The following is a 23,347-nucleotide window of genomic DNA, read 5'->3' on the forward strand; positions in this document are numbered from 1 at the left end:
ATATCACTGACAGCAGTTTAAAATAAAGGTTAAAATCTAGAAGTGGAACAAAACTTTAAATGCTAGCTGAATGAAACCTATGTAGTGAACCCAAATTATATTGCTATTGGATTTTCCAGAATGAATTAAAAAAATAAGTTAAATTTTGCATTTTTTCAAATTGCCAAAAAACTTTAAAAAACCCCCTTAAACTTGCTAAATTTGCCTACCTCAAAGATGCTCTTCCGAAAAAATGTAACTCTAACCACCAAGATTACCTTTTCCCAAACTCACACTACCATGAAATTGGAAGCATGCCTGAAAAGTCAGAAAATTAAGCCTGCTTTTGGAATAAAAATGATGAAAAGGCCATCACAGAAACACCTTGGGAAATCTCCCTACCATACTGAGAGGATTTCAGCTTAAGGACTTCTTCAGAACACTGTACAGCTGTGACCAGCAGGGAGGCAGATGAAGAACCAGGGAGACAAAAACTGTGCAGCAAGTAATGTGTGTAGCCCCCACCCTTGCCTGCTAGCAATACCCCAAAGCACTTTTCTTCCTACACTAGCAGATAAATAAAATGGATATTATTTAGAAGGGATAACCATATGGTTTGTATAGTTGTTATATGCTATTTTCAGTGAGTTATTATAATACATGGTAGAGACCTACAAAATAGGATTAAAATTTGCCTTCTGTTTTACAACCAACCTGTACCATCTGGGTATAGAGACAGAGGTGAGGGCAGTGTAACAAGAGTATGCTACTTCCACATGCTGTCCCTACCTTAATACTCGTAGAACAATGCAGTTGTTCCATGTGGGGCATAGTATTGGGTTCCCAAGCACAAATAAATATTTATAAGCCTTGCTGATAATTATTTGCTAGTAAATATTTGTTTAAATTGTGAAGTCCTGACTTTTTTTTATATTCCATTTCAGCCTACATGCATCTGTCTGCTTTGTGCCTTCCCAGTGTGGAATGCTGTAACAAGTAGCAAAAAAGACAGGAAAAATGCAAAAACATCAACTACAGGAAAGAAAATCAACCTAAAAACTGAAATCCATTACCCTTAAACTGTGTCCTTTCTGTCTCCAAATCCTTCATTTCCCCTACCCTTTTTTCGATAATGAAGTATCAGAATCCAGAATCCATTTTTATTCTAAATTAAGGTATCCACACTGCTGCAGGAACAATACCCATCAGGGTTTTTGTCTGGATAGACTGTATGCTTTCCAATTTTCACAGTAATTTTTTTTAGCATATACAAAACATTGCAGAAGCACATGTAAATCACCACACTCTTGCCCAGTGGAACAGAATTTCAGTTACCAATGCCAACAGTTGCCTACAGAAGGCATCTACATCTGGTCTGCTACATCCAAGACAGCAACCACAGGCACACGTTTCGCTTTGTTTGGAATTCATCACTGTGGTGCAGCTGAGCCTCAGATAAAAAAAAAATCTATGAGCCTCCAGGGTTAAACAGACAAATGTTTTCAGTCACAACAACTTTTTTTGCAGGGAAGCAAAGCCATAACAATGTATGTAAGAGGTTTTATGTAAATCATTAAAGGCCTACTGACTTAAATTGTTACTAGCACCAAGAAGTTGCTTAATGTACACTTGAGAGTGTGAAGGCAGAACAGATGAATAGTCTCACAAATCTTATTTGCGCAGTTGGAAAAATGCAAAAATATTTGTTTAAAAAAAATAAATCTGATTCCTGCTCATTGCCATTCAAATTTAAAAGTCAAATTAATATTAATCATTTCTGAGTGTATGATGGTTTTTACTGGGAGGGAGAAGGGGCAGATACAATCAGTAAACAAATTTACTTTCAAATCCACACAGAATTCAATACCTACCTAGCCACTCATTGAATTTTTTTACTTCACTCGGAAGTCCCAGCTCAGTAAAATCACCAGCATGTATTAGCACATCTCCATATGGCATTTGGATGGGATCAGTTCTTGAGTGAGTATCAGAAATACAGACAAATCGTGTGTATCCTGGAGGTTTGGGAGCATCATGGGGCACCGGATCAACCCTGCAGGGAAATGCATCATAACAAGGTTATAAAGTACTTAAGTACTTCTTGGCGTCTACTTTGCAGTTCTAATACTATTTTTTACCTTTACAAGAGACTACACAGACTTCTAGATCTGTCTGATGGAAGGGATTTATTAAAACAAACCTAACACTAATGGGAGGTGTTAAAATTCTTGATCTTCACATCACACCATTTTCAGTATTTGTTGGGTAGATGAATTAATTCAAAGAGATTAAGAAAAAAGACTGAACTATGGCAGTAACTCTGAAACAAGTACTTACAAATAAATCAAAGGCGTTGGCAGTTTCAAAGGAACAGTACTAACCCGTTTCATTGTTTAAATATGATTACACAGTACACAGGGAAAAGATTTATTTTAGATACATAAATACATTTAAATGCATTTTTTCTAATTATAACTTTTTTTTCTGCAAGTTATATAATTCCAGTAAATTTAATTAACACATTTTGGAGATATGTTTCAGTGTGTTAATGCAAAGCAAGATAAGAACTCTCCTGACAACTGCTGCAAATGTACGTTCAAGCCTGACTATTGTCAGGACAAATGTGGCAACTTTCTGGGCTTAATTATACTAAATGAAATCAGATGCTGTGAGGGGTGAGGCTGCATTGTTCAGAGCCCAATATCAATATTCAAAACTGAGGAAACAAAAAGATCTGACCCAGTTTGATGAGACTTACTTATGATTTAGAAGAGAAGAGCAGAGAACACCTCTCTGCTCTATGAGGAATATTTATTTTCAACTCAATCTTTTTACCCTACACCCACATTTTGGTAGAATATACAGAAGCAAATGTATCTATATGCAGCTATACTGTATCTGCTACTCCAGTTAGGGAATTCTGGTGGAAAAAAATCAAAAATTTAGAGATGCAAAAGTTACAGTTACGTCACTAGAAACCAGAGAGAGATACAGAATTGTTATGAGTTATTTTACTTTTACAACATTTATTTTGAAAGGACCAATAAAATTAGTTTTATACACAGCTGCAGAACGTAATACATATTCCTATCTCTTGCTGGTTGTGCTTTGGTTCAGGAGCTTACTTTTACATAAATAAACTCAGAGAAAAAGTTAGAGAACTTTGCTATCAATAATACTACTCCTGTTTACTGGGTAAATTTTCAGAAGTCGTTTTATTGCTTCAAAGACATATGATAATAATCTTTAATCATGCAATCTCTTCTCTAAGTCAAAGAAGAATTCTATGGCAGGTAAACTGAGGTATTTTTGACAACTTCACAAGACTAGTGAGACAGTGAGGAATACATTTAAAACATTCAAAACTTCTTAAATATAGAAAAAGTTCTTAGCATTTTGTACAATTCAACTACAAATCTAGAGTATGAACAAGACAGTTTGTACCCATCTTTCCTATACCTTTTTAGAAGGCGAAACGCTGGGGTTTTTACAGCAGTACTAGAGAAACAGCCTTTTAGTACAAGTACCTTGTACTCATCTTTCTGAAGTTCCAGTTTTTGAGCAGAAAGTAACCAACTTTGAAGTAAGGAGTAAAACCAGCTGTCGTCAAATCATACGTAACGAATACCCAGGAGTATGTACATGCTAGTGGGATATGCAAGGAAGCACGAACTGGAAATTGTAAAGCTTGGCTGACAAAGACTGGAACATTTGGACCCTGAGAGAGAGCAGCTGCAAACACTGTGTATAAGGCTGGCTGAAGGAGCGAGTATGTCGCGAGAGGACCACAGGTACACTTAGAAGGGCAGATGGAAAGAAAGAGTTAGATGCAGGGCGGGTCAGACATAGGCAGTCACAACCTCAAAGCATGCAGCTGCACGACTGCCATCGCATGGTAAAAATGCCTCTGTTTTGGAGGGAAGAGAGCTGCCATAGAGCAAGCTCCATGGGTGGTGAGTGGAGGTAGCATGGGTACAAAGGAATGTGGGTGGTGAATGGTGGGGTTAAGACTAAGTGAGCGAGGCTTGTCATAAGGTGCGAGCTGTGTGAAGGGTAATATATTCAAGTTCATGGAGTTCCTCCTAAAAATGAACTGGGATGGCCAGATAAAAATGAGGCAGAGCTGACCCAGGCTATCACTGCAGCCATTTAAGCTAAAAAGATTAAACATCAGTTCAGTCAACAAATTTCTGATTAGTGCCTGCCCAGCACTTCCCAAAGTGACTCACAGGTCACATCAGTAAGCCAGGTCTAAATTACGCATACTACCCTGGCACAACATAAAACACCACTTTTTGATGTTTCATGGTAGAGTAGCCTTTAAAGCAGTCCCTTCTCCTTCAGAAATCTTTTAAAGCTCGTCACAGCAGTAAGTTGGGTGTTGGGGACTAGCATGCATTTCACATGTTGCTCCTCTGAAGCTGAACAGAAAGAACACCACACTTACCATGACAACCCATGCAGCACATAATACATGCTTTTTTCTTACAGTTTGGATGGGGAAGATGTGGACAGCATTTTCCTGGTTGTTGAGGTATGTATAACTTTTAAATCCTGTGCAATAGGCCAAAGAATTTTTAGGGGGAAAAGGCATCAATACAAAGAACCAAATAAATGAGATGCAGATTTTTATGTTGAAGCGATATGCACACTGAGGCCGGATATAGGTAAAAACATATGTCAAGTTTCACAAACGCATCTAAGTTGCGTTACTTTCTGAAGGCTCAATCTCCATATTCTTGTGTAACACATTCCCACAGCAGCTGTCACACCAACACCCAATACACTGCTTGCAGCATGAGCAGAGGAATAAAGATCTGCTGATTATTTTTGTGCAAATGCTTTTGTTTTTCTTTAAACCAGTATGAAAACTTGCAGAGAAATTGAAAAGCAAAGTTAAAAAAATCTCACTGTAGAACCCTGCCAGAGGTTAGTTTACACACTAGATTTCAGTGGTTTCACAAAGGAGCAAGACAGGAACTTGCCAGAAACTACTGATGGACTTGAAAAGACTGTCAGTATTACCACTCTTCTTGTCTGTGGCAACCCAAGTCATCTCACAAACACAGGGATGCCAGACTAAGATGGGGCTAGGAAAGGGCTGTCAGCATGTTAAGGGTGCTAAAAAGTGAAATGAGGAGGGCCAAGGAAGAGCTACAAGACTGAATTCAGAAGAAAAGGAACACAAAAAAAACCCCGTTGTTAAAGTAGTTCACTATGAGTTCAAATGTTAACAGGTCTATGGGAAATCTGTTTATGATTGCCTGCAACATCACTAATCTAAGTATTTTGAACTATACACAAAGGCAAGGCAAAGCCCTCACCTTCCTGAAGTTAATGACACAACTTGCATGGACTAAAGCAGGGCTAAGTTGTCACCCATAACAATCATCTGAATAAAAGGTGCTTTTGTTACACTTTTTATGTCTACTTTTCCCTTCTTTGTTACTAGTCTATTCATTGGTAGGAGGTAAAAGCAATCCTGCTGGTATTCAGAAACGTTATTTACAATTTCTGTACCAAGAGAAAGAGTAGGTCAGATTGTGGTAAATGTTTCAATTGATTTAGCCTGGTTTTCTATTTGCACAAGCTTCTTCAATAGTATTAACCATTCATGAGAGACTGCTAAACTCTTCTAAGGAACCATTTTCTAAAGATACCTATTTTCAGCTACTTGCTTAGGTACTGAACTTCTATCATGCAGTTGACTGTCTAAGCCTTCCGGTAATATGATTTGTTACGGGTTAGAAGTTTAAACAGCATATTGTTGAGTAACAAGTGGATACTAATAAATAACTTACTTGTTGCCCAGCAAAAAACATTCAGCTTCCAAGACCAGTGAACAAATTCATGAGTGCCCAGGAACTGTCTGAATATTCACGAAGAATGGCTAAGCCTCAACAAATAAAGCAAACCTGCATTTGGCATTTTCATTTATAAAAGTGTTTCTGAACCCACATTTGTTTGTTTGTACTTTTGCTACCATTTGCCAGCTCTATAAACAAAAGATGTTTCCCAGTGCTAACACTCAACTCATTTCACTGTTTGCATTTCAACAGTACCTAAAAAACCCCAACACAGACCATAAGCTAATACACTGCCCCCAAATACTGACTGTTTGCTCACCACCTTGGTTTATCTGTTAGTCTTCAGATTTTTTAATACAAGATCTAATTTATGCCAAAGAATGTGTGTAAGCATTCACTAAATATACACATAGCATTCAACCAGTCATAACTGCAGAGTTTTTTAACTGCAGAAATCACAGCCTATGTTTGTAAATTACCAAATCATATTAGATACCAAAAATGAGGTGACTATTTATTCAGTCTTCCTAAAGGAACAAAAGTTTCCTTTAAAAGAAAGAAAACCAGCCTTCTGATCTAAAGATAAGGCTGCTTCTTTCTTTAATAAGCACAATAAAATGGTGCAGACATTTTTATTCCCTATAAAAATATTTTACAGTAGAATTTTATACTTAATTTATTTGTAATAGCTTTACTGTTTTGCTCTTCCTTCTGGCTTTAAACTTTATGGCAGGTTTCATTTTGTAATTATAATTCTCCACTTTACATTACAAGTAAATCATTTAGAGCAGTTAATTTTACTGATGTTGTCATTATATAAGAAGTCAGAAACAAACACATTATTTTAATTACTCTTTGAGCACTTGGCATCTTCAGCACATGAGTATGAAAGTACGTTGTCGGATGGGTGCCCACACTATTTTATTTGTTGATCTGATTTTAACCTTGTATGAAGCTGTAATATAACTAACCAAACAGTATGTGTTGTATAGATACAGGCTTGGTATTTTCAACAACTATTTACATCAATAAGCAAGTGCACAATGCACACCAACATTATTAAGACTGCAGAAAGTATCATCCTTGTAGCATCTCTTATTTTATTACCACTGCTGGTTGTTTATTTCTCTTTTTAATACGTATTTTATATTAAAGTTATGCCAGTGGAGTGCTTTTTCTCCCATCCTTTAACAAAGTGCTTATACTTTCCAAATGGACTGATTTTGTATCATGATAGTAATTATTATTAGAAAGGCAGCAAAACAGTGTTCTTTGAATTCTTTTTGAGTGGACCATCAAATACCACATCGACACGGCAATAACAATTCAGAAGGCTGTGCTAGAGCAATAACAAAACTATAATACTTACATTTGCACATGTGGGGGCTGAAAACGTCCCTGGTTAATGTTGTAGAACGTGAAAGCCTGTGTGGGGTTGGAGCTGTACTCATCCACTTCAATTATGAGTCTACTGTGCTGATGCCTTCTAGCTGCCATAATGTGCGACTGGGCGAAAGCCATGCTTGCACTGTGTAGTTCAGCTTCTTCAGGCAATCATATCTGCTATCTTCCTACATCGACGGAAGAAGACCATGACATCTCCTTACCTAATCGGCTCACTCCTCTTCAAAAACCTAGAAGCAGATTGAAGAAATGGAGCATAACTGTTTGACAGTTAATCTGTTTGGAATTTGCTTTATTTAATATGAGATGAAAATGAAGTGGGGGATATGGAGGGACAAAGACACACAACTCAAAGAACTCATTGCAAGCCTTTCCAAGTCAGCAATTTGATGAATGCACTTTACTTGGGGGTGGGAAGCAGGGATTGGAAGTAAACTTGTTAAAGAACACAGGGACAACTTGCTCAAGTACTTCAGACATTTAATACAAATCTAAAAGACAAGGCAGTCATTCTTCAGAATGGCACGTCAGATAATAATGTTTCTTCAACAAAATAATTTACTTCCTTTTTCATGGAATTGCTGAATGTTTATTTCCCATCCTCCTTCACAAACCCACCACCAAACCTGAAATTGAATACATGGCTGGGCATGACTAAAATGCAAGTTAATTAAACAGAATCAGTTTAACCAATTCTTCAGAAAGTCTGTGCCATTTATTACAGGGAAGCATTGCAAGTGGTTGTTCTCTACATCCAAAGAACAGAGCAAACATCCCTCTGTGCACGTGCTCCTGGCTTTATAGTATCAGTGAAGGAACTCCTGACACAGATATGAAGGGCTCCCCCCTTCAAACCCATTCTCTTCTCAGTCAGCACTAGCCCAACATTCTGGATTCACTGGAAAAGAAGTGATTCAAAGGCTAACACACAGTTAAATGTTATTAAATATTAAAAAAGTAAAATCCATACAGGTTTTATGTTTGGGAATAAATTTTTTCCCTAAAGGTTATGCAAGTCTAGAACAGCAGCACTGAAAATGGGTAGAGGAACAGCAGAGTGAAACCAACTGGAGTGCAAAGAGTATCCCCTAGAAACGGCAGAAAGTAATTTAAATGTGAATTTTACTTTTATTTCCCAGCTTTAATAAAAAATGGATTATAAGCTATAAAGGTGGGTATTTTTACAGTCTAATTCTGCACCCTTTTTAAAAGTTGTCTGTCTTAAATATTTATTTTCATGGAAGTGAGGGCTCTTTTCTTCTAGGGAATGTAAGTAATCTGCTTCAGAAGATGTATTTCATGAAAAGCCATGCTAGAATGAAGCAATTCACTTAATATGTGCAGTTTCTGGAAAGCAGGGCTACAAGTATTTTATGTGACCTTGCTGATGTGCCTCACTTCCATCCTGAAGAGACCACTGCCAAGAGTGATGGATGAGGGAGGTCTTCATAGTCACTCAAATTTTTAAAGCTATTTACAGGTACTTCAGTCCAATTCACTTCTAGCAGCAGTCAAGCACCTAAGCATTTTTAAAAATCTGGGCTTCAGTCCTTTGCTTAACTACTACAGATGTTAAGTGCTCCAAGAAGTGGCAGTGTATTTTTGTTTTGGAAAATCTTGTCCCTAGGAAACTGAGAGATTCAGCTCAGTTTTGTTACTTGCTGAATGGCTGTAAAATGATGACAACTTGATGTCACTAACAACCCGCAGGAAAAATGTCTGAGAAAAAAAGAGCAGATTCCTTCATGCTCTCCCCTACAACTGAGTGGTAAGGAAATGGTAGAATAACAACAAAGAAAATTTTGGATTTTAACCACTCTCAGATGCTGCGTTCAGGCTGCAGAACAAGCAGCAGCACAAAGGAATGTGCCAGATCAGGGGGAGGGAAGGGAGGCATGATCCTTGTAAGAATAATCAAGTACAAATTGCTGCATTTAGGAAATAAGAAATTATGATGGCAGATGTGAAGAACCCTCCCTGAGGAGCTCCCTGTATTAAATGATCCATTTGTAAAGAAGTTTGAATAGGCAAGGTCAGAGATGTTATAGGGGGCAAACTGTTCTAAGAGAACCTACTTCTGTTTGAAAGAAACTATTAGAACTGGTGACCTCTAGAAATATTCTCCAGTAAGATTAATAATTTATGATTCCGCAGCTCTACATACGGATTTTAAACTACCTGAAAAAACTTTGTTTTATAATTCAGGGATTATGCCCTCTTTACACACAACTGTCATTACAACAGAGTTAAGGCACTGCCTCAGGAACCTAGAATCTCCATTTGGCCTTAGTAAGTTCTCAGAACCTCACAGCAGCTGAGAAACTGCCTTCTGTCAGCCTCCTCTTTGGGTCCTGTCTTTTATAACTTCTCTCAAGTTATACATCAGATCTGCTGCAGAAACAGATGTATGCAGGTACCCCAATACCCACTCTTAGGCTCTGCTTCCTCTTTCTGGGTAAGTGAAGAATATCACTTACCAACACAAACTAACCCAAAAGAACAAATTTGTTTGCAAACAGAACCAAACCACAGCCAGCACCACTGGTTACCCATTAATGCTGAAGAGTTCTCTTAAGCGGAGAGTCAGTCCTTGCACATGGGAGAATGTGAGAATCACACCATTAGGCCCGCTTGAGAGGATGCTAGCCACAGACATTCAGCAATAAGTTCACCATATAAATGTGTAGGAAACGAGAAGACAACATGTTTCACTTGAGGCAAGAAAAAACAAAAAAAAGGGGAAAAAAAAAAAAGATACGCCACAGCATTGCTAAGCCTTCTGCCAAATGACAGTCACCCAACATCAACCCTGGACACATAAAAAGCATCCAAGACTGGAGAAGAAAAGAGCTGGCGCTCCTGCAGTAAAAATAAAATAACTAGCGATCTTATGAATAGCCTGTGCTAAACAAAAATCAGATATGTAACACACATAATCAGTAAGCATAATTCAATAGCAAGCTTAATTGAAGCTCATTTCAGAAACATACACAGATGTCTTTGAACCTTACCTTTCAGTCTAGGGTTTTCTTCCTGCATAAGTGGTTGGCTGACTACTAACATTCTTGGTGTTCGACAGAACAAGCTGTCTCTTTCCAGCTTGACTGATAACCAGACTGACACCCATTACTCCCCTCTTTCTGTTTCCATTTCCAATTGTCCCCCAAATTGTAACTTTTTCTTCCTTTTAATAATCTGAAATTTCTTCCTTTCCCAAACCAGAGTATAAAATGCAGCAGGGAAATAATTATCTGCTTCTATAGCATGCAAGTTTTAAAATTATATGCCCAGCATTACCAACACAGAACATTAAGACTCAAATCCCCACAGCAACAACATGCTAACCATCCTCTTCCCCCAGACTTATGGAGCTGCGGGATGTCTGCCAGGGAAAAACAGAGAAATGTAAAAAGGACTGCAAGAACATGAATACTAAAATAAATATCACAAACCTGGCTGTTAGAATCACAGACTGAGAAAAAGCTATTAAATCAGCTAAGCCATCTTCTTACTGATGGCAGGAATGTTCTCCATACATTATTTTCCTGCTGCTTCCTCCAGCATGTGTTTGAACGTTCGCAGATCTCTGACCCAAAGCCCACCGTACGCAATGGACACTGCTCCATCACCTTCAGAGGGATTTGCATCAGGCCATAAACTATGTGGATTGCAACATCTCTCCTAAGGAATTAATGGACTAGGCAGGTGCTTGAACCCAGACGTGTGTTGAAGTCCTTTGATGAGGTCCTCAAATAAATCTTTCTATTAAGATTTTTTACATTTTCAGCCTAAAATTTCTGGTATTTTCATCTCACAGCCTTCTTGTATAGCTGGTATAATTATTTCCCTATTTTACATGAATTTTCCAGCCTATTTATGCATCCTATTTCTCTTTTCTATTTCAAGCCAATGTTTTATTTTAATCTCACTTCACTCACAGATTCTGCTTTATGCTATGTTCATCCTTCAGTCCACTCTCACGTCCACTGTCTCTTGCCATGTCATTCCACTGTACCCACTGTTCCCTCATCTACCCTTTGTCTCAAGCCTAAAAAAACCACTGAGACTTCTTGAAAATTATTCCAGCAAAACAAAATATTAACCTAAACTTGAAAACAACATGGCTCAAGCAGATGTCACTGAAATAGTAATCAGAAACCAAGATAAAATATTGATGGTGATTATAATAATGTAAAAGAAGTTATAAATTAAAAGAGAAAACTGTGAAGGTGTTATCTGTTAAGCAATGAACTTCGCTAAGTTACAAAAAATCTGGAGATCAAGAAGCACAACATGGATATAGTATACCCCAGCCAGAGTTGAAGAGAGGCCGTTGCCAGATTTTGCACTAATAACAGTGAGATAACATAAAGAAAGAAGAGGATGCTGGGACTCTTGGCAGTACCAAGATCAGTGGCAAAGAGGTAGGTACAGAAAACATGCTGGTTTTGTTCAGTGAGTCTGACAATATGGGATTTGGGGAGGAAATGAGGAAATTAAATGTATCAAAAAAAAAAAAAAGGCGTTTTCATGCAGCTATAAAACATCAAAGCCATATTTTTTCACAGAAAGCCAGTAAGACAACAGCAGTAAAATACCTTAAAGAAGTGCATGATGGTTTGTGATAGACTGCATAGTGACACGCTTGCTTCCTGTGCAAATCTTGGATACTGTTAACCAGAAACCCTTCCAAGAGCTCCATCAAGGGCTCAGGTCTTCCCCTATACTGCATTACAGTGCTCTTCATAAACTTCAGGTCATCCTCTACACAGGGAAGCAGACCCTTTATTTAAGCCTAAAAGAAACCGCTACAGAATATTCTGCAGCAATGGTCCCAACTGTCATAGTAACATACCTACAACCACGAGTAATTGACTTCATTACCACAAATTACTATTTCTGTTTTAACCCTCCCGCAAAAGCTTGTTATAGACTGACCAGCAACAAACGAACATACTGGAATCAGTAAAGCAATCACTTACTATGAGAAGTAGGCTGAAAATGCTAAAGGTTTTTTGTTGTCTAAAATACCCATTTCATATACTACAGATAGAAGCCAATCAATGGAATTAGTCTGCTATCTTCAGTTCTGCCGGTGGGAAATGAATACTGAAATAATCCTAAAAAGGCATTATTCTGTGGGAAAGGATGAGCCAGGCAAATCACGCTGCAGATGAAAGCTTTTCCAAAGAGATACACTCTCCTCTTCATTTTCTGAAACAGAATGCAAGTCCTGGCAAACCAAAACCACTGAGTCTCCCCTTAGAAGGCTGGTTTGGGCCCAGTCAACACGAGGACTTTAAAGTGAAGGCAGCATAATCAAAGCCATCGAGACACTTGTAGATTTTAAGGTCAGTTTATGCACATTTCTACTGATGGAATCATTAGGCCTTCTAAATGGCTATGATTTCTCATAGACAGAAACATTTCCCACTGCATTTAAAATATAAACAAATAAAACTGTAATGTACTGAAGTGAAATATGCATTTATAAGCCCCGTTTTCCCAAAGCAAGTGCTTTATGTACCTGCAATTTGTGTCAATGAGAACTAAGCAACAGCGTTAAAAAACCAACAGACTCCTCAAGGATTTACTGAATTACAATCTCATAACCAGTGGTGCCATTTAAGGTGTTTTCCACCCTTACAAATCTCCTGGAGTTCTTCATGACAAACACAGTGACCCCAGAAATCCTGCCAGGAAACCTAACCCAACTTCAGCTACAGAAGCAGTACAGCACTTGAGAACATTAGTTTTTCTAAATGCCAGTTTAGAGGTGGCGAAACGTGCCAGGGTGACAGCCTTTGAGCCTGCAGCCCTCCATCCCCAGCACAGGCAGAGCGCACACAGAGGGGCTGCCACCCACGCCAGGCCTGGCGTGCTTCCCTGGCCCGCCTGTCTGCCTCGGGCCCCTGCTGCAGAGACCACCACCAAAGGGCAGCTCTAACTTCATACCCACGCAGGCTAAGAAATCCCCGGTTTTAAGCAGTGAATAAATGTACAAATGAGGGTGAGTTTTGTAATGCAGATTCATCTCCAGGAAAAAACCTGAATGCACTCACCCATCCATTCTGCATGTACCATGAGATGGCAACATATACTGCTCCATCTGATCCTTGGGGCATAACATGTAGGTATACTGCTGTGCAAGTTTGTAAAGTTGTCTGAAGGTCAAAGATTTGAAGAAAACCTTTACGAATGCCTCTTTACCACAGCTCTCACCTTGGATTTCACAGTCCTCATCTGGTAACTAGAGCACATACGCTCCACTATGGTATTTTCAAAAACCTTTGCCTATGGTGTATCTTTAATTGAAAGAAATCTTGCACATCCCGTTTTTCAGTCTCTGCTCTCTTCAGTGCCTTCTGCTGAAAAAAGTTTTACCATCCCCATGATTTCTTAAGGGGACTCTTTGGGTGGTCTTTTTAAAACACATCTGAGATGGATTTCAGTGCCAGCAAATCTAAATTTTTCTAACTGTTATCAGTCAAATAACACTCAGTTCTGTGACCATATCTTTTCACTGGAAGTCAGAGCTATTCCCACCCATATAAACAAAACCAGAGGGCATAATTCTGAGTTACTTGCATGCCTCAAAATCCTACTGACTTCAATGAGAAGAAATGCGAGATCTGTCCTCTTCTGTTTAGAATCTCCTGTTTCACCTGTCAATGAATACTTCAGTGCCTCATCATATATATCACAGATTTGTTAACTGGAGATCTACAGGGCACTGAGCAATGTTTTGTAACGTGGAAAAAAAAATCTGCAACTTAAATAAGACCTCTTATTTCTCCATAACTACAATTACCTAACCTGCACTAGAAAAAAACCCAACAAATTCCCCCAAGATATTTCTCACCATGCTAAAACACACATCATTGTTCTCTTTTGCTGATTATAATGACCTGTCAAACACAGTATGACAAAATTCTTCACTGAAATTAATTTTTTCTTCAAATTAGCTTTTTTCCATTGCTCTCAAACACAAATACATTTCTCTCATTGCTTTATTTATAAAGAACACTAACGTACTTGTCATAAAAAGATTATATAGACACAACAAGTAGGAAATGAGATAAATTATTTATCTTTTGGAACTATGCCCTAACATCCACTTCTGTGGAGTTCCCTCCAAAAATATACTGTACTTACTCTATGCCGAAGTTCTGACCTGGCATACAGAAAAAGAGATGAATGAGTTCAGAAAACACAAAAATTGCACATTTGCCTATGAAATCTAATTCTGTATTTATTTAAAGCAGTTACCACCTAGGAGCCTTCTTAGCTAGTCTTATTTTGAATTATGACTGTATGATTTTAAATTACTTTTTCTCATTTCCCTACCTAGGTTCCCAAAACTATAGTAGCTGAAGATTCTATTTATGAAGATTTAATTTTATTTTGGCTCATCAGCAGTATCATTTTCTGAATCAAATTCTCATCCATACAAATAACCGTTCATTTATTCAATTTAAAAAGTAAACACAGCCTAATAATATTACTTTGTTTTCACCTTAAACTTCCACTTTACAATATATCCAATACATTTTAGCGTTAAACACTGCAATACTCTAAGATTTACAAATAGACTGAACATTTGTCAAGGCTAACTGCATTACTGTAATCCTACATACTATCTTGCCTGAATGTATAAAATGTTATCATATTTGGATAAATATTTAAATGGATACATTTTCCTTAAGTAAAACCAGATCTTTTCCCTGAAAAATATAGTATTTTGGCTCCATATTACCTGTATTTATCCCAAAATACCTGCAGAGGTAGCTAATCTATTTAAGTAATTACCTCTAGGGAAGGAAATGTTAAATAAATATCTAAAAGCCACAAGACCAATTCCTCACTCTAAAAAGTCTGCCTTCACCTCTGGCAGTATTTCAAAATCTACATTACTGAAAATCATGAGTATACATTCACAAAAGACAAATTACAAGCCCCAAAATGATAATACTCTTTCTAAGGGAAAATAGCTAAAAATACAGGTTAGGTGGGAAAATGATCAAAAATGGACATTCCAATAGGAGTAAACTAAGGTTGCAGGGATTTGACTTTACGTTTCAGTCTGCAATTTGGGCATGTCATGTGATTAAGCTCTTTAATCCCTTAAAATATTATTTACTGAGAAGAAACTATGTAAGTATTGAAACATTAACATCTAAGAAACAGTTTGGTTTAATTTTCAACTGAGGAATGTTCTTTTTCTTCACCCTTTTGTGACAAGTGGTCTCACGCTCTTTTCCTAGCCTTCATCCGTACAAGCCCCGCTGGGTCAAGTCCCACTTGCCTGCAACACACACTTTATTCAAACCTATTCCAATGGAAGTTATGTATAAATGCACAGAATTTGACCAATTTGATCATTTATGCACATCTGAGGGCAGAATAATACATCCCACCCGGTTTAGCATGTTCACTCTGAAACCAAAATTACATCAGAATACGTCAAAGCCTAATACTAAGCAGAGGATTATTTTAGTACACAGATCAAGTGGTTTTCATGTAAGCATTCAAAATCACTGTTGGTCACCAGCAGCGTTAGTCTCTGGGTCAGCAAAGTACCGCAGAGGTGCCGGGGTGGCTCGGGGTGGTGGTGAGTGGCACACAGCACCCCTGGAACAGCCAGCAGCAGAGGCAGCTATGTTTAGCAGGAGCCAGGAGCTGCTGCTTCGTACACAGGCAAGTTAATACTGGTAAGGCAGTTCGCAGGGTCTTCCCTTTTTGTGCAGCAGCACCTCTCGGCTGAGGATGAATTTCTACTGCCAATACTCTTGTCTGATTTCAGAAAAAATCTAACACTAAGCTCTTGAAAGGTTGCTGGTCTCTATGTCAATACACAAGAATGGAAAATAAAAGTGGCCAATCTATTCCTTTAGTTCAAGATGAATGAAATGCCAAAGTACCAGCATACAAATATATGCAAGGTAGAGTGTAGAACGCAGCTTACACATAAACATATTTATAGTGATACTACTACTGAGATCAGTATATCCTGTTAAAGTATAAAATTAACCAAGCAAAACCTTAACAGCTATGTTTTTTTCTCTTAGACAAAAAACTTTGAAAATTAAGTATACTGTCCCATTAATTTTGTTGTTTCCACTTTTCACTCATTTAGCTGCATCCATCCCATTTAAATCCTTCATGCCACCTGATTAATGTTCAGGGAAGGAGTCACTGGGTTTGTTCTTTTTATTTTTTCAGATATCATCCCCAGCGCTGATACAAGGGAAAAATACCTGTTTGGGCCACTCACTCCTCCTACCCATAAAGACATGCCCACAAAGAGCCCCCCTACGCAGTCCACAGGAAATGGAGACAAAGGCAACTAAACCCTTTCCTTCAAAGAAAGAGAGAGGTATGCAGGGGAAGTCCCAGACACAGAGTGCTGAGGGGGGAATGTTTCAGGTCAAACACCTCTGGATATTCCTCAGACCTAAAATGGATCCTCCTGATTAGCAAAGCATCCAGTCCTACAGGGCCTTTCTCACACCGGGATGCTTCAAATACCTGCTCTCCCTGAAGGTGAAGAGGCTAGTCATGAAAGAAGTAAGATTCAGAAGAACTACACTGAGAGTGCACTCACGGTACTCCGTGGCAGCTAGGCTAGCTCAGGTGGAAGCTATCACACTGCAAAACACGCTCGGCGCAGGCTGTGCCAAGTGACAGGAATAGCTGCTTGGTGACTGGGCTGGCTGCCTCCGAACTGTGACTCCGAGCTGTATGCACTGCACATCAGCTGATTTTCTGGCTGCTTGAAAAACTCTTTTGAAGATTTCATTTGGACCGACTACAAATTTTCACGTGACACACAAGATGCTAAAACAAAGCCAAAGAGTTCAGGGCTGAAAGGTAAAGGGAAATAAAAATGAGAAAATACTTAGGAGGAAAGTATCAAAGTAGTGAAATGAACACACTATTCTATTTTTGGGATTTCTTTTCCCTTCTGCCTTACTTCATCGACCTGGGAAAACCAGAACATTTTTTTGGTGTTGCCAAATCTGATGTTTCCACTGAAATGTGCTGAAGCTGACATTTTTTTTGTTTTGGTTCCTGTTCAAGGTACTAGATTGTTAACTACTGGCAGCAGTAGCTGAGTTTTAATCCATCCCACCCCTGCTGCAAAAGGCAAGGTATCTTGACCTTTACCAAAAACTACTCACGCTAGGGACAAAGTGTTGAGGGGGAACAAACTGAGATATACCTCAGAACAGCAATACAGCAAAGATAAGCTCCAAGCAAGGCATTTTTTTGTTTACTGCCGAAGAACCAGAAGAAAGGTTGTCCCACAAAGTTGAAATAATCCCAGTGTTACTATTTATTAATACATGAGTGTCCAACAGACCAAGCGAAATCCAACAGCAAACTATGCTAGGCACTGTACAACCATGCAGTAACAGAGAGTCTCTGCCCCAAAGGGCTTACAGTCTCCAGAAGCTCAACAAAGGATATGGGAGAAAAACAACACATCAACGCAGAGAAATGATCAGTGCAATGGCAGAGCACTATGCTCCTTCCATTTTCTTTTACAGAGAAGGAAAAAATAAATGGGATTAGCATCACAAAAGACAAAAGCAGAGAGAATATGATACAGTAGCATCAGTGAGCGGAGGAAAAAGGTGATAAGAAATAAAGTGGCATGCAGGATGTTTGAGCTATACAGCACGTTAAGCTAAGTGATTCGACTGCAAGAGCTGGCAAAGAGGGAGCTTCAGCAAAACAGCCAATTAGGAAAAGGCAGAGAAAAAAACATCAAAAATATCAGTAACCGTCAGTCTCCTTCGTATGCTGCTTCTACAGCTGCTCTGCTGGCTTCAGTCTTTGCTTGAGTGGCAAGACCCTCACCTGCCATAAGGGAAGCTGGACTGGCTATATGGCAGAGGAACTAAATTTAAAAGTTCGAGAAGGCATGCTGCATAAAAAATAGCTTTCAGAAAAGTGATATATGCTAAATATAGTAATCTTGGTTTTAGCAGAAATTTATAAATTAAAAATATATAACAAGTAAGGGCAAACACTTGCAACTGAAATGTATTATACATATATATTACTCCTCTGAATCTGTGTAAAAAAGACGACAAGTCCTTATCACATTAATATTAGTATGGCTATCCATAGTCATAGAATCACAGAATATTTTAGTTTAGAAAAGACCTTTAAGATAATCAAGTCCAACCGTTATCACACACTGTGCTAAATTAAATTTTTAAAAAAAAAAAAAAAAAAAATCGCACCATGGATGTAACATTGATCTGATTCAATCTTCAAGTATTTGCAAGCAAAACTTAAAAGTACCCCAGCAAGATTCCCATAAAACCAGTTTCAAAGCCAAAATAGAACACTGAAATGGGAATGATCTTCACTGAAATAGATTAGTATCACACACAATACAGCATATTTAAATGACATTACGAACTCAGTCTTACTCCCATGGCAAATAACAGCATTTTAGATAGTGACTGAATGGAAAACGCTAAGCATTTTATATTTGTTAGTGTAATGAATCCCACATCATTTATGACTGCAAGTTACTACATATGTGCTGTGATGGTTATTTGTTAATTCTAATACAATTTCCACTGTCGTATCAAATCACAGCACAACTGTCACACTTGTTGACAGTTTCAACAATGAGGTCAAGCAGTGAGCAGTCACAAAGAATGAACTGCTTTAACCTCCGGAGGTGGCCACTGCAGAAGCAGGTGAATATCCATTAGGATAACAGCTCTGCTCCTTTCTGCAATGGATCTTACACCACACTGTCATTCTGCAACCTTGCCCAAGCATTACATTCACATCTTATTTTACCTGTAGTAACATCAGCCTGAAAAGATTACTTTCTAATGGGAAGCCAAAGGATAACAGTCCAGTGACCTTAAAAGACCCTCTTAAATTAATAACCTTGCTTCTTTTTTGACACATAACCTAGAATATCCAAAATTGAAACAGACACATGTATTTAAGTTAGAAATCACAATTAGAAACCACCTTAATCTCAGACACTCTCACACAACCCAATTTACCTATGGGCAATGATCACAGAATCAAAACTGGTGTACAATCCAGAACATCCAAATTAAAGTTTCCAGCACTACACTTTGTCTTATTCTGAGAGCTCAAACTGTATACTGTATTATTCTAATATATCTTAATGTAGCAGGAATATGTGAAAAGGCTCTTCCCTCAGATTACCTTACACATCCTCTCTAAATTCTTCAGTACAAGGTTCAGCAAGAATCAAATGGATTGATTTATCTTTGCTGTGCGTATTAATTATTTGAGATGAAAACCATTTTCATGCACAAAAATAATAAAATTCTCAATTATAAATGCCTTTTTAATTATTTGATATCGTCTCCTTATGTCTCAAAAAACAAACTGCCTGGATAATGGACTAAGCAGTTACCTCGTTTCAGGGGATTTGAGTCTCCTTCCATATAATTCAGTGGCAGAACTCTAGACAACTCCAAAAACAGTCACCTTTTTATACACCTCTACATGTTCTACTACACAGAAGAGCCCACTCTTCAGGTGAGGAGGACTGCACCTGAGGCAGCAGATCTGATCATAATTGTTTCCTAAAATGCTATAATCCGGAGAGTTTTTCTAATTCTGTATAATAATCTCAATTAAATAAATACATCACAAACAACTCTTATATTCTCTGAACCATTAGCTCATGAAGCAAAAACATCAATGTCAGAATTGGCTATGTATGCCAAATCAGGACTCCAGTCCGCTTTACATTCCTGCTGACAGTTTCTGTAATAAGCACAAAGCATTAAGTAAAAACCATGACCTGTTTAAACAAAGATCAGAGCACCAGCTTTATCCTTCCATTCTCTCATGTTTGTTGTTTGGCATCACAAACTAATATCAAAACAAGCATCTTATTAATACCAGTTCAACATGTCTTTGTACAGGGCATGACAGGTTTGCTCTCATCTACCAAGAAGATTTGTACATCTTTAAAGTGGGCGTTTTTCTTCACATGAACACGTACAGGTATTCTCAGCAGTTACTCTGCCTTAAATTAGACCGAAGGAGAGCAGGGAAAGAAGAAAGAGAGGGAGTAATGCACAAGCGAGAAATTTTAAGATTTTTCTGTCTCAGATAGCTTGAGGCAATGAAATAAACCAGAAGAGCCAAGCTACAACTGTTTAAACACATTATTAAAATTTCATGGGTAATAATTAATATCAATCAATTCATGCATATATTATACATGGGATAGCCATTACATTTAATAATTTTAAAAAAAAAAAATCCATGTGTAAAATAGAAATCAACCCCCCCTATTGGTGTAATACACTGTCAGAAAATTTAGAGTGCCTGGCATCATGAAACTGTTCATTACGAATGGGTGCAACACAGATTACCATCATATAATGATTCCTTAATTGGTCTTCTCAAAAGATACACGCTTTTTTTGGTAGTCAAATTTCAGATGTGCACATTTAAAATGTAGTCTTGTATTTTAAATACCTACTGATATTATTTTGAAAAATTCAGAGTTCACTGCATCAGGAGCCAATCATGAAGTTTAATAATCTTGCCTAGTTATCAGTTTATCCAGAATACCCAAAGCTCCTTTATATTAGTCTAAATTACCTACTAAATTTACCAAGCCCTAACTGAAGTTGAAATGGCTATCAATAGCGTACATTATCAGCAGATCTCTTAATTATTATATTGTCAAGGAATAGATTGTGTAAGCAGAAATCTTCAACTATTGATCTTCCGCCAAAGAGAACGGAATATTTAAAGTCTCTATACTTTCTGTATGTTTCCCATCTTTATCCTCTGCGTTATCCACAGGCAAGTATACGCATTCGTAAACGTATTCCACACTACCCATCTGAAAGCGCAAAATATAAAACACAGGTATTAAAAAAGCAACGCATTAAAAGCAATGAAATCCCTACCTAAACGGCCCTAATCTTCTTTTCTGCTCCACTGCTTTGAGCGTGCTGGATACCAAAGAACAGTGCAATAAATTACACGAAAATTAGCACGAATCCTGAAAAACTTATCCAACGGTTTCCTCCCGGAACAAAACTTTGGAGGTCACTAAATCCTCTCCTACGACAAAGGAAAGTTCTTCCACTTCCACCACCCCTTCCCCCGGCTACATGAGGGGAAGCTACCGCGGAAGGCGCAGACGGATTTTCCCCGGGGGGTGCCCTCCCGGGAAGTCCCCGGTGGCGGCTGGTGACACCTGAACACGGCGGGGGGGTGCGGTCACGCAGGGACGGGCCGGCGGCGGTGCCGGGCGCCCGGGGGTCGCCCGCGGCAACTCTGCCAACAAAGTAACTTGCCGGATGGCTCTCGGGGTGGAGGGGGCGGCGGGACACGCGTGGGGCAGGGGGCTGCGCCCCCCCCACCCCTTCGCCAGCGGTACTCGCACGGCCGAGGAGAAAGGCGCGGGCAGGGCGGCGGCAGCCCTTCCCCGAGAGCGCGGTGACAGCCCTTACCTCCGCACACACACCCCCTTCCTTCCTTCCTTCCTTCCTCACGCCCGGCGGCGGGCGAGCGCCGGCAGAGCCGCGCCGAGGCAGCGCACGGGGAGCTGCCGGCGGCTCTCCCCTCGACTCTCTCCCGCTCCTCAGAGAAGCCCGCCCTCTCCCCCCCCCAAACGACCGCCTTACTCTCTCTAGCTTTGGGGCATATACATATATATATATATATAATTTTTTTTTAAGGAGCACAGAGAAGCGACGGGGAAGCTTGGTTGGGAGAAGCAAAGCCCTGACGCGCTTGGGGGTGGGTAGATGGGGGGAGGAGGGAGGGGGTTTCTGGGGGGGATCCAGACCCTCGCACGGCAACACAGGCGGACCCATCCCCCCGCCCCCCCAGTCCCCAGCCGGGGAAGGCAGCGCTGAGGCTTCAACCTCGCCGCCTTGAACCGAGCCCGCACCAGGGAACGGGCCCTGCGCGCAATCCCCCTCCCGCCCCGAACCGGCGGGGAGACCCCGCCCGGGGCGGCCGCAGCCATCCCTCCCCCGCTCCCCATCCCTGCCGGGGCGGGGGTCGGGGGCGGGAGCTCCCCCAAAATACTTACCCTGCCCGCCGGGGCTGCTTTGAAGACGCAGGATTTTGTGCGAGCTATCGTCTCCTTCTCCGGGAGCCCAGCCTCCCCTCCCCCCCCCGTCTCCCCTCCCCCGCCTCCCCCACCTCCTTTGGGGGGCCAGGAATCCCCCACCGCCGGCCCTCCCCTCCTCCCCGCCCGGCCGGGGAGCCCGGGCGGCCGGCCGTGCTCCGCGCCTCCGGAGCGGGGAGCTTGCCGGGGCTGCGGCCGGGCCGCGGCCGGGGCGGCCCGGCTGGGTTCGGGGCCCGCGGTGCTCCATGGCCCCACGCCGGGGCCAGGACGCGCCGCCGGCCCTCGCTGCGGCGGAGGAGCGGGTTGGCGCCCTCCCGCCTCGGCTGGGGGGTCAGCGTGGGGCGGCGCGGGGCCGCCTCCGGCGGGGGGGGGGTGCGAGGCTGCGCCCCGCGCCCCCCGCCCCCCGCCTGAGGGGCCCGCCGGAGCCAGCCCGCTCGCCCCGGGACAGAGTTGAGGCAGCACCCTGGGGAACCGGCGTGGTGTGGGTGTGGGTGTGTGTAGGGGCGGAGGCGGCAACTCCAACTCCGCGCCGGCCTTTCGGGGGGCGGGGGAGGGTCCCGGCCTCCCGTGCCCGATCCCCCCCCCCCTTCTCCCCTCAGAGATCGGGGGGTAGCTTGGCGGCGAGGCTCCCAGGGACGCCTGCCCGCAGCCAGGCCGCGCCGCGCCGGCCGTTCCGTTCGGCGGGTTGGCGACCGTTCGGCGGGCGGGCGGCCCGCTGGGGTCACGGCCAGCTGTCGCCGCGCCCAGAGCCGAAATGTCCCTCTCGGGCCAGCGCCTTGGGGGCGGGGGAACCCCCGGCCGTCGCTTCAGCAGTGCAGGTGGCGGTGGTGGTGGGCGAGGGCGAGGAGGACGCGGGGGGCTGCGGGGGTCCGGTCCGATGTGAGGTGCTGGCACTGCACCGAGGAACTTCGGGGTGTCGTGAGGGAAGGCCCCTTCCCTGCCAGTCCCTGCTGTTATTTCTCAGAGGCACTGAGCATGCACAGCTTCCCTTTGCCTCAAAATCAGGCCATGATAGAAACATAAATATATAATATTACAC

General features: G+C 41.0%; 1 protein-coding gene across 4 annotated transcripts in view; it reads right to left on the reverse strand.

The window, feature by feature from the left end:
• The window catches only part of MPPED1 (metallophosphoesterase domain containing 1), a 67,493-nt gene extending 44,684 nt beyond the window's left edge, over positions 1–22,809 (reverse strand). Inside the window, exons 1-3 of one of the 4 annotated variants that reach the window (XM_075112899.1) lie at positions 22,270–22,809; positions 7,156–7,420; positions 1,847–2,032 (exon numbers count right to left, since the gene is read on the reverse strand). In XM_075112899.1, coding sequence (XP_074969000.1) covers positions 1,847–2,032; positions 7,156–7,307 — 338 coding nt within the window. In that variant the 5' untranslated portion in view covers positions 7,308–7,420; positions 22,270–22,809. Of the gene's footprint in view, positions 1–1,846; positions 2,033–7,155; positions 7,421–16,794; positions 21,072–21,133; positions 21,343–21,682; positions 21,811–22,269 lie in introns of those variants that run through there. The other 3 variants (XM_075112906.1, XM_075112925.1, XM_075112916.1) reach the window with 3 other exon arrangements.
• Positions 22,810–23,347: the final 538 nt, after the last annotated feature.

Source organism: Phalacrocorax aristotelis, chromosome 1, assembly GCF_949628215.1.
Source record: "Phalacrocorax aristotelis chromosome 1, bGulAri2.1, whole genome shotgun sequence".
Classification (NCBI taxonomy): Eukaryota; Metazoa; Chordata; class Aves; order Suliformes; family Phalacrocoracidae; genus Phalacrocorax; species Phalacrocorax aristotelis.